General features: G+C 37.6%; 1 protein-coding gene across 2 annotated transcripts in view; it reads right to left on the bottom strand.

Annotated features, from left to right (window-relative positions):
• Positions 1–335: 335 nt before the first annotated feature.
• The window catches only part of HNMT (histamine N-methyltransferase), a 40,391-nt gene continuing 22,438 nt past the window's right edge, over positions 336–18,288 (bottom strand). For both annotated transcript variants that reach the window (XM_065931463.1, XM_065931462.1), the window contains 4 exons: positions 15,443–15,550; positions 13,882–14,012; positions 9,054–9,147; positions 336–1,580 (listed from right to left, as the gene is read on the bottom strand). In XM_065931463.1, the coding sequence (XP_065787535.1) occupies positions 1,225–1,580; positions 9,054–9,147; positions 13,882–14,012; positions 15,443–15,550 (689 nt within the window). In that variant the 3' untranslated portion in view covers positions 336–1,224. The remainder of the gene's footprint in view (positions 1,581–9,053; positions 9,148–13,881; positions 14,013–15,442; positions 15,551–18,288) is intronic.

Here is an 18,288-nt window from a genome sequence, read left to right as displayed (position 1 = left end):
TGCAATATTCAGGCTACTACTGATCTTCAGTAATATAATTAATTAATCTTTAGACTAAATTTTCACATAAAATTAAATAATCTATTTTATACCATGAAACCACATCAAACTATCAAGGTTTTAATTTTCTCTGGGAACTGGTAACATTCAGCTACTTTAGGAATCCTTTCAAAGTTAAATTCTGATAGCACTGGATTAACCAACTAAAGGTTATCAAAAACTTTTCAAAAATTCTCTGAAATCTTACTGTTAAAGATGATTCTTGCTCTTAGAGGAGATCTTTGTCATAGAAAGGACTATGAAGTATTGAAATAGACTCAAATATTTTCTAGGAATTTAGTAAATGATAAAAGATTTATTTTAAGTAAGTGGGGTCATTTTTTGTCAACTGTGTTGATACAGATGGTCTTCTTGTGAAAAATCAGTTTGTTCTCAACTCATTCTTTATATAAACTTCAAACAGATCAAAGACTTTTATACAGCGAAATTATACAATCATTTTGATAAAATACATTAATATTTTAAAACCTTGGTTTTAGGAGGCCTTTTAAAATGTTTCAGAAATCCAGAAATTAAAAAAAACAACTAAATCTGAATGAATAAAGAAAACTTCAGTATATCTAAAAACAAAACATTACAACACCATAAACAAAGTTAAAAGAGAAACCAAAATCGAAGGAAATGACAATACATGACATTTAGTTTTGTAACATCCTAGGTGCTTACTTTTAGTAACCACTAAAGGTAAGGATAGAAACTATAGCAAAGAAATGCATACAGACAAATACTTCTTTACAAAAGGGGAAAGTCAATAAACATATGCTTTCTTAATGTCTAATGTATCAGTAGTCGTAGTAGTATTACTTATATTACTAGTATTTTAAAAATCCATGGCACATATTTTGTTAATATTCTAGAAAATTCCATCACAGTTAATAAATGGAGTCAATTTTATTGTCAGTAAGCCCCCTGAAACTTAGTTGTCTAATTTTTCAGATTATGTGATATATAGCCCACATGTCATCTCTTTACCTATAGGAGAGATAAGACCAGCAGTGTCATATATGATTCTATATGGAAGTCCAAGAATGTCTTAAAACTTTCTAGGTTTTACATATAAGAGAAGATGCTTCTGTTTATGTTATGAGATATATTTATAATTTTAATACACAAATGATCAACATTGTTCAAATTGTAGTTTTCTAATATTCTCATGATGTGTATTTATGCCTCAACAACTATGAAACTCAGACTGTTGTTGAAAAGAACCTTTCCGTCTTTCTTTATACTGAATTCAGGCTTTTGCAGATCTTTCATAATTTCTGCTTTGAGATCAGGTGGTGCTGTTGTACTAAAGTTGCAGGTTTCTGTCAAAAAATCCCAAAGTAGGTCTCCATTTTCATTGCCATCAATAAAACAGTCAGATATGTCCATGGTGGACAGAAGGTCATAGTACTCGTACTTAATCCCCAACTTATCGAGCATCTGAGTGAGGTCAGACGACGTGACATACTGGCAGAGGTCATTCCGGGGTAAGCGAGATCCATACTTTTTCCAAAGCTTTTGCCAGCTGCTGGCTCCTGTGCAACCGAAAAACATTCATGCTTTCAGTTATTCTTCTTTTCATTTACCTACTATAGAGCAGCCCATTTAAAAAGTAGGAGTGTTTGACTTTTGTAGCTCAGTTCAAGGAGTGCAAGGGGTTGGAGGGAAAGTTAAATAAATAAGTTATACATCATATAGTGCAAAGTGCTAATGAGAAACAAATCTAAGCAAGAGATAAGGGGGATCACAGAGTTGGATGGATTGCTGCTTCATATAGGATGGTCACAGACATTCTCTCTAATAATGTAACATTTGAGCAGAGACATGCCAGCAAGGCGCGTAGATATGTAGTAATCTATCGGGGGAAGGTTACTCCAGTAGAGAGAAGAGCACCTGCAAAGGACCTGTAGCAGGGACATGCTTGGCACGTTAAGAACTAGCGAGAAAGCCAGTGAGATTGCAATTGAGCCAGGGGGAGAATGGAAAGAGATGAGGTTGGGTGATGGTGAGGAGTTGACTGGGTGCTAAATCATATAGGAAAAGATGGGAAGCCATTGCAGTGCTGTCTAATAGACTGTTATGGACTCTTGGACATGTTCCAAATTTGCATTGTCCAATATGGTGGCCACTAACCACGTTATGGTTCTGGAACATGTGAACTATGGCTAGTCTGGCTAAGGAAATGAATTTTAAGTGCTATTTCATTTTAATTCATTTCACTTTCAATAGTCAACTGTGACTTACATATCAGATGACACAGCATTAGAGTGACTTGACCTGATTTACATTTTTCTTAAGGTCACTCTGGCCACACAGATGAGAACAGGGGCATAAGGACAGAAGCAGGAAGAACAGTAAGAAAGCTACTGCAAAAATCTGGGTGATTGATGATGATAAGTTGAAACAGCAGGTTGGAAATAATGAGAAATGGTTGCTTCGTGTATATATATATATATATATATGTATATGTGTGTGTATATTTGTATATATATGCTTCGTGTATATATGTACATATATATGTATATATATGCTTTGTGTATATATGTACATATATGTATATGTATATATATGCTTCATGTATATATGTACATATATATGTATATATATGCTTCGTGTATATATATGCTTCGTGTATATATGTACATATATATGTATATATATGCTTCGTGTATATATATAATATATATGTATATTTATATATACATTATATATTACATGCCTAGAGCCAATGCCATTTGCTAGTGATTTGTATATTGTTAGCAATAACAGTTTGGATCATGAAAGAAAGAAAAGAATCAGTGGTGACCTCAGTGATTTTGGCCCAAGCATCTGAAAAGAGATAACTGCCGTTATTAGAAATGGGAAGAATGAGGGAGGAACATTTTTCAATGTTTTACCAGGCATCTTGTTTTGGAAGTATAAAAGTTGAGCTATCTCTTGGATATTTAGGTTGTGATAAGAGGAAAGCAATTGTTTACATTAGTCTGGTTCAGAGGAAAGGGTCTGACTAAAAACTGAAATGGAAGAAAGCACAGCAAATACAATGGTAATTTACTCAAACCAAAGATGAGATAGCCTCTCAGGTCTGTACACTTACAAGATGCTGCCTTGGACTGCAATACCTCAGTTGAGTTTAAAAATTCTGTCCCTAGCTTTAGAAGGTATATTAGCATTGTATGATGTATTTAATTGAAAATCTGGCCCAGTGTAGCAGCTAAGAGATACAGAATCTGAGGGAAAGAGAGGTTGGATTATTCCTCTGACTCTTCATGAATGACATAAGGTTTGTTATTCAGTCTTTCAGAACCTCAGGTTTCTTATTTATACGACAGAGATAACTATACTTGTTGCCAATGCAAATATTAAATAAGATAATTGAAGTGAATCATTGCACAATGGTAAGCACATAGCAGATGTGTAATATGTACTTAGAAAATAAATGAACAATAAATGGAATTAATTTGATATTTTCACTGGCTGTAACCTTGAGACTGTGAAAAAACAAACTTGCTATTCAAAAATCTATAATAATACAAATTAAAACAAAAGAGAATTTTATGGACCTTCTAATATAAGCATGTAATACTGGGCTGTTATATATACAGTGCATGCAGTGCATTAAGAGTGGTCTCTAAACCCTGATTTTCTGAGGGTAAAGCTTGGCTTTTCCTCTTACCAGCTTTATGAACCTGTGTCTCAGTTTTATCATCTGTAAATCAAGGATGATACTAGAATATATTAATAGGATTGTTCCAAGGATTTTCATTGAGTTAATTAAGGCACTTAAAACCATGAATGGCATATAGTAAACATTGCTGAAGTGTCAGGAAATTAAGCTGGACTTGGCCAAAGCAATATAAGAATGGATCTATATTTTCTATGAGTTTCCATGATTAAGAGTTAAGATCTCAAAGGCATGAATGTTTTGGTTCCGAAAGCTCCGTTACCATGTATTGAAAGTAATCAGACTCTTGGAAAAGTATACGAACACTACCTACCCACATGGTTCTTCATGTAACTGCAGGATTTGGGGCTCATCCATGAGCTTGGCCAAAGTCTCCTGATTCAGCTCAATAGAAGAGAATAGTCAAGGCAGGAAACGGTAAATAATAAATAGCCTAGATAACTGATGTTCCACTAATACTGTAGAAGAGTGATAACTTCAGGGTAAGCTTTAGGAGAAGGTAGAATTGGAATGAAGCAGAAAAATTAAAAAATAAGAAACCTCAGTTCAGTGAAAAAAAAAAAATGAGGGTCATGAGTATGTATTAAAAAAATTTTTCATTCCAAAGACAGTGATTGTCTGCCCAAATAAGAATTTGCCTACAAATAGGACTTTATAAGAGAATAAATATTTCAGTGGTTAAGGAGAGGCTCTGTTAGCATTATCATTATTATTTTTTAAACCTGGCAGAGAGAAAAGAGCCAAGCCCTAATTGCAGAGCATTTGTTGGTGTCAGTGTTTGGTGACTCAGAGCCACTTCTAAGCTGAGCAATTAGACACTTTCTGACTGATACATTATCATAATGGCTCTCGGTGGGCACAACATATGGTGTTACTTTTGTATTCAACATGATATAAACCAGGTCCTTCCCCGCCACACACTCTATTAAAAATAACACACCATGATTTGCCTCCTTCCTTAGTCACATAAGGAGAGGTCAGGAAACAAAATGTCACTGATCTCCCTTAACCAGATAAGTTGCATTTTAATTATTAATAGCAACTCTGTCAACTAATGCCTGGCTACTACATTTGCAGAAAAACATGCCACTGACTTTGTTTTAGTGTGGGATACTCATTTTAAAAATATACCTCTTCTTATTTCTTTGCTTTTTCATCCCCAAATCAGATCTTTTGTCTCTATAATCAGAAACTTCTGTTCATTATAAATAAATGAATGTCTACTCATATGGGCTAATTCTTCAGTGGATTCTTTGGAAACAGAGGAAAGCTTCTGTTCCTTCAAGCACCATATATTCAAATAGGCTGACCAGTAAAACACTGTCATTTAATTCTGAATATAATTTCTCTTCCTTTTCCTAATTAGTTTCCTTGCCTACTCATCTGTGCTTTTGTTTGCCTCTTTTAGCATGCACTGTTTGTATGTCAATATGTGTATCTTCTTTATTGAGTCTTTTACTCCTGTTTATTAAGTCCGTCTTCAAATCTCTAGCACTCTCTATATTCCCTGATTCCATGTCTATCAGGTAGTAAATTTTAGCTAAAACATGGTCTCTTTCTCTCTCTCTCTCTTTTTTTTTTTTTTTGGATGGACATTCAGAATCAGTTGTAGTTAGGATATTGTAAAGAAGAAACAATAAATAATTATTCATTTTGACCCCTAGGTTGGGAAGATCCCCTGGAGAAGGGAATGGCTACCCATTCCAGTATTCTTGCCTGGGAAATCCCATGGACAGAGGAGCCTGGTGGGCTACAGTCCATGGAGTCACAAATAAGTCAGACACTACTTAGCTACTAACATTTTCATTTTTCAATTCAAATACATTCACTGGGTGTGTTCTAGGTGCCAAGGGTTTTGCAAAAATCTGGGTCTAGAGAGCAGAACTCCTGCTCTCCAGAAACTCTCCTTAAAAACTCCCCATTTGCCTCTGATAAGAAATTAGCACACTGCTGAAAGTGTTTACACCTCTCAATCCTCCATTGGATTGGGAGTCTATCAAAGGCAGAGGAGTAATAGTTATCTTTGCAACCTCAGAGCCTAGCAGTGAGTAACTGTTGTTGTTCAGTCATTAAGTCATGGACAACTCTTATGCGACCCCATGGACTGTAGCATGCCAGGCTCCTCTGTCCTCCACTATCTCCCGGAGTTTGCTCAAATTTATGTCTACCTAATGATGGATTAGAGGAGCTCAAGAAAAGCTGAATGAACCAAATCTGCACAATAGCTATCCTATGCAGACAACCTGAGACCAAGCTATATTTTGAATATGCTGAACACCCTTGTCACCTTAACCAAGCTATATTTTGAATATGCTGAACGCACTTGTCACCTTAACCAAGCTAGGTGCCCTGCATAATTAAGTCTAGAAACAGATCCCATATTTCATTATCTTACAATTGAATAAACTGCAAAAATGGATTTCCATATGGTACTCAAATAACTGAGTAATTCAGTTTATTCAGAGAGAGAATGCATCCGTTCAGTCACAGGTCACTGTCTAATGGAATGGACAGGCAGAAACCTTAGCTATGGAGCATATTTAAGATGACCTTTAGAGCAGCATGGTAATCCAAACATACCATTATGTGCCTTGCTGAGATACCAGCTCACTGAGCACTCATGGAAATTTAATTGAGTGACTAGTGCCAGGCTTCTCCGAGTCTGTTTGCAAGGAGCACTCGGTTGCTATATTGCCATAAGGCCATGGAGGACGATATTGCTGAAACAAAGGAAATATACAAACAAACGTCTTCACTTCTAGGTTGTTGTCATTTAGTCACTAAGCCATGTCTGACTCTTTTGCCACCCCATGATCTGTAGCCCGCCAGGCTCCTCTTGTCCATAGGATTTCCCAGGCAAGAATACTGGAGTGGGTTGCCATTTCCTTTTCCAAGCAATCTCCTCAACCCAACATTGAACCTAGGTCTCCTGCATTGGCAGGCAGATTCTTTACCACCAAGCCAGAGCCACTTCTAGGTAATACTGAACAGATTCCATTTACAAAGGGGCATGAACAACCTGAGTAAAAACAGAGGCTTGTGTGAACCATTTTGGTGTAGGTCTTCCAAGTTTTAAGGTAACAGTCAAGTTTAAGGCATGTTTTCATTGGGTAAGTATGGAGAATCGGGTTTCAAGAATTATAGTTTGGGTTGAGAAGGCAGTTTAGGATAATGGGTTTTATTAAACAGGAATGAGATCGGAAGTTGATCAGGCACCTCAGATGACCTGGGGATCACATCAGTCTACTATCCACAGGTTAGCAGACTGGTCTGGCACATAGGGAACTGTAGTGATTCTATGAAATGAACAAGTTACTAATGACAATGTGGATCAATTCTATACATGTTAATTGACAATGATATAAGACAAATCTTCTTGTGACTAAATTTGTTTTCACTGTTGGAAATTGACCATAATTTATTTTTCTAAAAGCTGACCCATATATATTTGTATCAGTTTTACTAATGCAACAAGGCAATTACTGCTCTTTTTGAAAAGGGGAACTTCAGCTACTTCCTTATACCAAGGAGCCAATACAATTTTTCTCAGAGAAATACATTATTGTTAAGATAGGTTTATAGGTGAACAGGTTTATCTAGGTCAGAGAGGAAGAGCAAAGGGGAGTTAAACTGCTCTATGTCACAAGTAAGAAGGGGTGAAGGGGAAAGTGAAGAGTTGGTATCTTAGGAAAAGCAGTGAGCTAAAAGGATTATCCGTTAACAACGTTTTCTTCTCTGTGACACCTGCCTCCCACACTGTGCAATCATGAAGAACTGTAAGTTCTGTACTGAAAAAGTTAGTAAAATATTTCTACCATTCAATGCAGAGTGAATAATTTTTGACTCAAAATACTTTTTTGATGAAAGCTAAATGGTTTTTGATTCTAGTAACTATATTCATGATGTAGCCAGCAAAATACTGTATCCATAAGAACACTGAGTCAATTCCCAGTTGCTTGTAGACTACTCGCGCTACTTTGTAAACCTCAGGCTGGTTTTTTCATATTGGTAGGTGTATATTCACAAGAGAGCTGCCTTCTGACACTCAAATACATAATTTCTGAAAATATTTAAGGATAAACTAAATATAAATAAAGTGGATCTTCATTTGATGTGAAATATATTTTAAAATCAGACATACATGACTGCTGGATGAACTGTTATTTCTGCCTGCAACACTTTCTGTATTATTGATACAGATTATCAAGAATAGACTGAGTTATCAACTCAGTGTTGATAACTAAATTTACTTTTGTATTCCTAAATGTTCAAAGTGCTTTATCCAAGTGTTCTCATTTGGAGAGAGGTTAGTGGGAAGCATCCACCTTACATAAGCCCTCCTAAATGGGAAGATAGAACTTTCCCACATAAATGAGTATTTTTAACTAACCTGAGATAAAAATAATATATCAAATGTTCTCTTGCAGAAGAGGTTGTGTATAGGAACTTTCATTTGCCAGAATCCCACATAAATTCAAAGCTAGCATTATAGGCAACAACTGTGTTTGCCATCCTTAAAGCCATTCCTCATATTTAAGAATAAATGAATTTTATGACGTGGTTTTTGATTATAGGGTCTGGTATAAATTTAGGAAGATAGAGGCTGCTATATACCTAGAGTCAACCTGAATAGCACTGTGTGAACAGTCCATAAAGACTGCTGAATGAAGTAGTGAATTAATGAATTCAACAGTGTCAGTGTTTTATTTGCTAATCTGTTTATTTAGGTTCTCTATGTGATACTTAATTGTATCACTGGAAACAAAGGATGATCAAATGCCATCTTTGGAAAATAACACAACAGCACAAAACCAAACAAGTGAATCATTAGCTATTTTTGATAGTTATTTGAGAAAACCTATAATGAACAGCATTGATAGTGGCTCTAGAAATGCAAATTAATCAAATATTTGACAGTGTCACAAATATTTCACCCTTTATTTTATTTATTATTTAAACATCACAGAAGGGAAAGAGACATTTAAGGGACAAAAAGGAGGTAAATAGAAATATTTTCTATTTTTAGTCTCCTCAAAAGAATTCCTATCAGTTATATTTGCTGTATGTTATATAAAAAATAATTTATATATGGACAACAAAGATATACTTTCTCAAGAGGAAGAGGAAGCAGATACTTATTTCCACTGGAAATCCTAAATTGAAAGTTTGAAGGACTTTCCTAATACTGTGTTAATTAATTGACTATGACCATAAGCCAGGTCAAAAATTTCATAATGAAGATGAAATATACCATCAGCCTTCAAACACATGCATCCATGAACTATTGGTTTTTGAAAATTTAAGTGGAAGGAAAATAACTTACCTGACACAAGAATAATGAGCATCTTAGCATTGGTAGCTAAGAGACTATGGAAGAATTTCAGGGTGGCTGGGATGTCTTTAACATAATACAGCATCTAGAAATGAAGGAAAAGAGAAACAAGGCACATTTCTATGTCAATGTCTTTGTTGCTCAGACTAGATACTCACTAGAAAATTTGATTTTCAAGTTGAGTGGGTTTTTACTCAACAAAATACGTAAGAAATTTAGAAGTTAAAGATGCTATATGGAGAGAGAGAATAATAATGAGAGAAAATATTTGGGGATAGGGGAAACTATGGTATTTACTCAACAAGAATCAAATAGTTTAAAATTTGCTCTTTCTGGCTTCCATAACACAGACATTTATAGCTTCAGACAGTCTCTACTCCACGTGGGGGCATTGATTCTGTGCTTTCTCTATATTTTGTGAATTGTAGTTCTTCTGGGAGAAAATGGTGCTGGCACCATAAAAACATTCCATTTCATGGAACGTTGCTTCAAAATTAAGCCCTTTGCACTAGCTTTACCATATGCTCACCAATGCTTTTTTTTTAAATCACAGAAAATGCGACAAGCTTTGATGTTGACGGATTCTCTAGGAAAATGGACCGGATAAAGTCTAAGGTTGCAGCATTATCACAAGGGGATAGGTGTCAGTCCACCTATTTTAAATAACTCTGAATGATCTCTGGTGAATTGCAGGGAGAAGCCTTTCCACCTAACATAGATAGAGCCTGGAATTATACATGGGCAACGGAAATTTTTCCCCGAGGGCTTATAGCCCTGGAATCTACCCCAGATAGACACTTACTTTTTATGTCTTATCTTCTACTCTTTCAGACAAGAATTCAATATTTTATTCAATTTTTTTTACGGGCTTCCCAGGTGGCGCAGTGGTAAATAATCCACCTGCCAATGCAGGAGATGCAAGAGACATGGGTTCAGTCCCTGGGTTGGGAAGATACCCTGGAGTAAGAAATGACAACCCTCTCCAGTATTTTTGCCTGGAAAATTCCATGGACAGAAGAGCATGGCAGGCTCTACAGGATCACAAAGAGCTGAACATGATTGAGCATGCACACACACATGATAGAATTTATTGCATAAAGCAAAAATAACCTGAGCTATGCCTCCCTCACATGAACGAATGAAATACAAGGGACATGCACATGGTCTGTGCCGTCTCAGAAGCCATATTTAGTATCATATCACTCCATGCTGTTCACACAGGGAACATATAGATGGGTACCCGGATGCAGCTGGTCCACAAGATCGCTAATAATCCTTGACATGACCTGGCTCAAAAAGAGGAGGCCAATCATAGCAGATGCTCTGAAATTTGATCTAATAGACACAGATTCTCTGCAGTTGACTATGAATATTAAGCTGAAAGATGCCATGAGAATGTTAGAGCTGTAAGGAGCAATGAAGAGACAGAGATATAACACAGAAAAGTGCAGAGTAGACCTAAAGGAAGACAGTGGTAGTGCAGAGGAAGCAGAGATAGGAAAGAAAGAACAAATGTGGAGGTTTTGAGAGAAACTGGAGAACGATCTCTGAAGCTGCACCATTTTATAACAAGTGAGGAGTGGGATTCAGAGCATATGTGAAGGGATTGGCTTTTGATAAAAGGAGGCTTTTGTTGGTTTTAAAATTAATTTGGGGAGGAGTATAGTTGCTTTACAGTGTTGTGTTCGCTTCTACTGTGCAGCAGAATCAATGAGACGTACATATACATATATGCCCTCCCTTTCAGACCGCTTTCAGTAGAGTTCCCTTTGCTGTACAGGAGGTTTGCATTAGTTAGCTTTTATCCGTAGTATCAGTAATGTATATGTGTCAGTGCCAATCTCCCAATTCATCCCAGCCACCCCTTTCTCCCTTGGGATCTGTATATTTGTTCTCTACACCTCTGTCTCTATAGCATTGCTATGAACACTGGGGTGCATGGATCTGTTTGAATTACGGTTTTCTCTGGGTACAGGCCCCGTAGTGCAATTGCTGAGTCACATGGTAGTTCTGGGCTTCCCTGGTAGGTCAGTTGGTAAAGAGTTCACGTGCAATGCAGGAAATCCTAGTTTGATTCTTAGGTTGGGAAGATCCCCTGGAGAAGGGATAGGCTACCCATTCCAGCATTCTCTGCTTCCCTGGTGGCTCAGACTGTAAAGAATCCACCTGTAATGTGGGAGACCTGAGTCCAGTCCCTGGGTTGGGAAGATCCCCTGGAGGGGGGCATGGCAGCCTACTCCAGTATTCTTGCGTGGAGAACACTGGAGTGGGTTGAGTATTCTCAATTCAATACATAGAATACTCTATGTATTCTCCCCATGGGTAAAGGAGCCTGGCTGGCTACAGTCTCTGGGGTCGCAAAGAGTCAGACATGACTAGGCGACTAAGCACAGCATGATAGTTCTATTTTTAGATTTTTTGAGGAGCCTCCATACTGTTCTCCATAGTGGCTGTATCAGTTTACATTCCCACCAACAGTACAAGAGGATTCCCGGGAGGTTTTTGTAATAAGAAGCAAGAAATGGTGGGTACAGGTGCATCTCTATAAAGGTGGTGAGTAAAAGATGATTTTCTACTTGATCATTTCTCATTTCACTATAGAGTATCAACTGGAAACCAGTGGCAAAGAAGGGGTTACAGGAGTTGTAAGGAGAAAGAAGAAGGTATGAAATAGTTACACAGTTGAGCCTTGAACAGGCAGGGATTAGGGTACCAACTTTCTGTGTAGTCAAAAATTCACATATAACATATGCATTTTCTCTGTTTTTGGAGTTCCATATCCAGTCATGCAGCATTTACTGCTGAAAAAATCGAGGGAATTCCCTGGAGGTCCAGTGGTTTGGACTCGGTGCTTCCATTATAGGAAGCCTGGATTCAATTCCTGGTTGGGCAACTAAGCTCTCACAAGCCCTATGGTGTGGTCAAAAGAAAAAAATAATTTAAAAAGAAAAAATTAGCATACAAGTGGACCCACCTAATTCAAATCTGTGTTATGCAAGGGCCAACTATATAAGAAGATAGAAAGGCAAGTCTAGTAGAGAAACATCTTAGGTTTGCTGGGCAATGTTGAAAGCACTCCCTTACAGTTAAAAGATTTGCTTACTAAGAAAGCAAAGATGTAGAATTGCCTAGATATGACAACCCTGAAGTCATTTCTTCCTGTAATTTTTAGAAGTCTGTTCCTTTCGGCTTAACCTCTAAAATATACAAACAGTTCATACAACTCAACAACAGGAAATACAACCTAATCAAAAACTGGGCAGAATATTTTAACAGGCATTTCTCCAAAGAAGACATACAGATGACCAGTAGGTACATGAAAAGATGCTTAGCATCACTAATTATTAGAGAAATGCAAATCAAAATTACAATGAGTTACCACTTCACACTAGTCAAAATGACCATCATTAAAAACTCTACAAATAACAAGTATGAAGAGGGTGTGGAGAAAAGGGAATCCCCCTAACTGTTGATACAACCACTATGGAAAACAATACTGAGGTTCCTCAGAAAACTGAAACTAGAATTACCATATGATCCAACAGTCCCATTCCTGGGAATATACCTATAAAACTATAATTCAAAAAGATACATGCACCCTACATTCACAGTAGCACTGTTTGCAACAGCCAAAACATGGAAATATCCTAAATGTCTATCAACAGACAAATGGATAAAGAAGATGTGGTACATATATACAATGGAAGGCTGCCCAGCCATAAAAAAGAATGAAATAATGCCGTTTACAGCAACATGGATGGGCCTAGAGATTATCATACTAAGTAAGTCAGAAAGACAAATACCATATAACATCACTTACATGTGGAATCTAAAATATGGCACAAATAAACCTGTCTACAAAAGAGAAACAGACTCACAGACATAGACACCAGACTTGTGGTTGTCAAGGGGGGGAGGTGGGGAGGGAGAGGGATGGACTGGGATTTGGGGGTTGGTAGATACAGGCTATTATTAATGCATTTAGAACTGATAATCAACAAGGTCCAAACATATAGCACAGAACTATATTCAATATCCTGTGATAAACCACAATGGAAAAGAATATAAAAATAAAGAGTGTCTATAGTTGTATATGGCAACCCACTCCAGTGTTCTTGCCTGGAGAATCCCAGGGATGGGGTCGCACAGAGTCGGACACGACTGAAGTGACTTAGCAGCAGCATAGGTGTATAACTGAATCACTTTGCTCTACAGCAGAGATTGACACAACATTGTAAATCAGTTATATTTCAATTTTTAAAAAGTCTACAAAAGAGTTTATTCCTTTGGGATGACTGTGCTTGTAGATTATAGAAAGCAGAAAGCATCTTGTTCATCATGGTTTTTCTAAAATATGTATATCTTCTAATGGTAGCCAGCACCCAAAGCCTATCCACCTATATGCTATTCAGATACATCAGTGACCTCTGGAAATATGTCCCAATATTATCTACTGAAGAGGCACTCCCTTTAGAAAAAATACACTATTGTATATCTAAGAAATACACTATTAGTGCTGGACCACGGAAATAAATTCTGGCAGAAAGACTGATGTCAGTAACACTTTGTTGACCCAAGGAATCATCTAGCCTGCCCCTTTGTTGCATACACACTAGCCAGGTCATGAAGAAGGCAAAATCAAGAGGATTCAGAAAAACTCTGGGATGTTGGTCCATTCTCAGTTTGGACAGATGATGTTCACTTATAAAATCAGAAATCAGATTTTCATTTTTCTTTTAAAAGTTAGAATATTAAGTACCCTGAAATATTTTTGAAGAATCTTTTTTTCTGAGAGTATATAACAATAAATATTTCTTACCTGAATCATATGAATAAAGTCCCACCTCTGAAGTTCTTTTTGCTCCATCATTCTATTTTGATATTCAGATGATGTCTCCTTATGCCAAGCAAACTTTATGTTCTCAAGGTTTGATGTCTTGGCTACAAGTTCTAAAATATGGAGAAAAGGTGGCTCACCATCAATTTTAATTGCAAATTTGGAACCCATTTCCATTTAGAATTTTAATGCAATCAATATTATATACACAACAGATATAAAGCACATTTTTCTTTTTTATGTAGCTCCAGAAGACCGGAGAGTTCATTCTAGTTTTTCCTCTAGCATTAAATGAAATTAGAGATACCTAAAGAGCCAATAAGAAATAATTATGAGAACACTGACCAGACATAGGCAATATTGTTGTTGTTTACTTGCTAAGTCACATCCGACTCTTCTGTGACACCGTGGACTGTAGCCCACTAGGCTCCTCTGTCCATGGGGTTTCCCAGGCAAGAATACTGGAGCAGGTTGCCATTACCTTCTCCAGGGGATCTTCCTGACCCAGGGATCGAACCTGCCTCTCCTGCACTGTAGGAGGATTCTTTACCACTGAGTCACCAGGGAAGCTGTGTATAGGCACATTATCTCAAGTGTTAATGGGAAATCAACTGGTGAATTTTATCAATGGAGAATTGACATAAAACAGGTGATATGATTCTATAACTTAGGAATCAGTAAACTATTGCATGGACCATATCTGACTCACTGCCTATTTTTAAATAGACTGCAAGCTAAAAATATACATTACTCTCCTTCCCGACTTCATGCTTCTGTCCTTCATATTTTGTGCCATTAAAATGTTAAATGGTTGAGCAAAATCAAAAGAAGAATAGTACTTCATGATAGGTAAAAATGATATAAAATTCAACTTTAATGTTTATAAGTAAAATTTTACTGCTACAAAGCCGCACGCATTAGTGTATGGATTGTCTCTGGGTGACTTTGGTGTTCAGTGACAGAGCTAATTAGTTGTGACAGGGATCATGTGGATGAGATGGTTAGATAGCATCACCAACTCAGTGGACATGAATTTGAGCAAACTCTGGGGGATAGTGGAGGACAGAGGAGGCTGGTGTGCTGCAGGCCATGGGATCACAGAGTTGGACACGACTTAGTGACTGAACAGGTGGCCTCAATCTAAAATACTATTTAGCCCTTTTCAAAGAAAAGTTTGCTGATTCTTGTTGTTACCAATTACACATAAGCTTTTAGGGTAAGGTTTCTGTTTAAATACCTCTGGATGAATTAATGACTGTCTCTAAAAAATAATGGTTGATGACCAGTAGATGGATGGAGAGACAGTAAAAAAAAAAAAAAAGGATTCTAGTCACTATTTATATTCTGAGGTGTTTAAGGCATGCCTGCCAAGAAAATAATTAGGTTCTTCCCTCAATAAGCTTACAAAGAATGTACCACAGTAACCATGTTGTTAGTGACTGGAGGGATGCATGTGGGAAGACAAGCCTTTCAGAAAAGGATTTGATATACAGCACCATAAGCAACTGAGTGCACACATACACACATCATGGATTACAAGTACCTTTGTACTTGGTGATTTGTTCAGCACTTGGTTCAACAACTTCATTGATGATATGAACTCCTGGGTACTGAGCTTGCACTTTGGAGAGAATTTGAAGATCAATTTCACCTAGAAGAAAAGCACATAGAACAGTTCACCTTGGCGCAGAAAGAAAAGAATAGAATAGAATGGAATAGAATAGAAAAGAAAAGAATAATTTCAAGTAGTTTACTATCTCTACGAAAGTCCAGCATAAATAAAGAAGAATACTCAGCCGTTGCCCTGACATAGTGTCTATGATGAAGAACAGCTAGGTTAAAAATGTGTTTTGAGGAGGGTTATGATTGCCATTCATTCCTTCATATTGTTGTTGCTGTTGTCCAGTCACTCAGTCATGTCCAACTCTTGGCGAACCTGTGGTTGGCAGCATGCCAGTCTTCCGTGTCCTTCACCATCTCCCAGAGCTTGATCAAACTCACATCCATTGAGTCGGTGATGGCATCCAACCATCTCATCCACTGTTGTCCCCTTCTCCTCCCGCTTCAATCTTTCCCAGCATCAGGGTATTTTCAAATGAGTCAGGCCAAAGTATTGGAATTTCAGCTTCAGCATCAGTCCTTCCAATGAATATTCAGGACTGATTTCCTGTAGGATGGACTGGTTGGATTTCTTTGCAGTCCAAGGGACTCTCAAGAGTCTTCTCCAACACCACAATTCAAAAGCATCAATTCTTTGGCACTCAGCTTTCTTTATGGTCTAACTCTCACATCCATACATGACTACTGGGGAAAAAAAAAACACATAGCTTTGATCATATGGACCTTTTCTGGCAAAGTAATGTCTCTGTTTTTTAATATACTGTCTAAGTTGGTCATAGCTTTTCTTCCAAGGAGCAAGCGTCTTTTAATTTCATGGCTGCAGTCACCATGTGCAGTGATTTTGGAGCCTGAGAAAATAAAGTCTGTCAGTGTTCCATTGTTTCTCCATCTATTTGCCATGAAGTGATGGGACCAGATGTCGTGTTCTTAGTCTTTTGAATATTGAGTTTCAAGTCAGCTTTTTCACTCTTTTTCATTTTCATCAAGAGGTTCCTTAATTCCTCTTCACTTTCTGCCATTAGGGTTGTGTCATCTGAATATCTAAGGTGATTGATATTTCTCTTCACAATCTTGATTCCAGCTTGTGCTTCATCCAGTCCTGCATTTCACATGATGTACTCTGTATATAAGTTAAATAAACAGGGTGACAATATATAGTATTGATGTACTCTTTCCCAATTTGGAATCAGTTTGTTGTTCCACTATCACTTCTAACTATTGCTTCTTGACCTGCATACAGGTTTCTCAGGAGGTAGGCAAAGTGGTCTGGTATTCCCATCTCTTTAAGAATTTTCCACAGTTTGTTGTGATCCACAGAGTCAAAGGCTTTAGTGTAGTCATTGAAGCAGAAGTGGTAAACTGTATTTAATACCTTTTATTGTATTACGCAATTGCACTCATCTCACACGCTAGTAAAGTAATGCTCAAAATTTTCTAAGCCAGGCTTCAGCAATACATGAACTGTGAACTTCCAGATGCTCAAGCTTGTTTTAGAAAAGGCAGAGGAACCAGAGATCAAATCACCAACATCTGCTGGATCATCGAAAAAAGCAAGAGAATTCCAGAAAAACATCTATTTCTGCTTTATTGACTATGCCATAGCCTTTGACTGTGTGGATCACAATAAACTGTGGAAAATTCTGAAGGAGATGGGAATATCAGACCACCTGACCTGCCTCTTGAGAAACCTGTATGCAACAGTCAGGAAGCAACAGTTAGAACTGTGACATGGAACAACAGACTGGTTCCAAATAGGAAAAGGAGTATGTCAAGGCTATATATTGTCACCCTGCTTATTTAGCTTATATGCAGAGTACATCAAGAGAAACGCTGGGCTGGAGGAAGCACAAGCTGGAATCAAGATTGCCGGGAGAAATATCAATTACCTCAGATATGCAGATCACACCACACTTATGGCAGAAAGTGAAGAGGAACTAAAAAGCCTCTTGATGAAAGTAAAAGAGGAGAGTGAGAAAATTGGCTTAAAGCTCAACATTCAGAAAACTAAGATCATGGCATCCAGTCCCATCACTTCATGGCAAGTAGATGGGGAAACAGTGAAAACAGTGGCTGACTTTATTTTTCTGGGCTCCAAAATCACTGCAGATGGTGATTGCAGTCATGAAATTAAAAGACTCTTACTCCTTGTAAGGAAAGTTATGACCAACGTAGACAGCATATTGAAAAGCAGAGACATTACTTTGTCAACAAATGTCCATCTAGTCAAGGCCATGGTTTTTCCAGTAGTCATGTATGGAAGTGAGAGTTGGACCATAAAGAAAGCTGAGCACCAAAGAATTGATGCTTTTGAACTGTGGTGTTGGAGAAGACTCTTGAGAGTCCCTTGGACTGCAAGGAGATCCAACAAGTCCATCCTAAAGGAGATCAGTCCTGGGTGTTCATTGGAAGGACTGATGCTGAAGCTGAAACTCCAATACTTTGGCCACCTGATGGGAAGAGCTGACTCATTTGAAAAGACCCTGATTCTGGGAAAGATTGAGGGTAGGAGGAGAAGGGGACAACAGAGGATGAGATGGTTAGATGGCATCACCAACTCAATGGACATGGGTTTGGGTGGACTCTGGGATGTGATGGACAGGGAGGCCTGGTGTGCTGGGGTTCATGGGGTCGCAAAGAGTCGGACACGACTCAGTGACTGAACTGACTGACTGACTGTATTACGGTAAATTCTAAGATGCCATTGATTATAGGATAGAAACAAGCCTTCTTTTATATCACTAAGTCAGAAAATAAAAAGAACCCTGTCAA

The sequence above is a fragment of the Muntiacus reevesi genome, chromosome 3 (genome assembly GCF_963930625.1).
Source record: "Muntiacus reevesi chromosome 3, mMunRee1.1, whole genome shotgun sequence".
Lineage (NCBI taxonomy): Eukaryota > Metazoa > Chordata > Mammalia > Artiodactyla > Cervidae > Muntiacus > Muntiacus reevesi.
The sequence above is the reverse complement of the archived record's forward strand: the minus strand, read 5'-3'. Positions and strand labels throughout refer to the sequence as shown.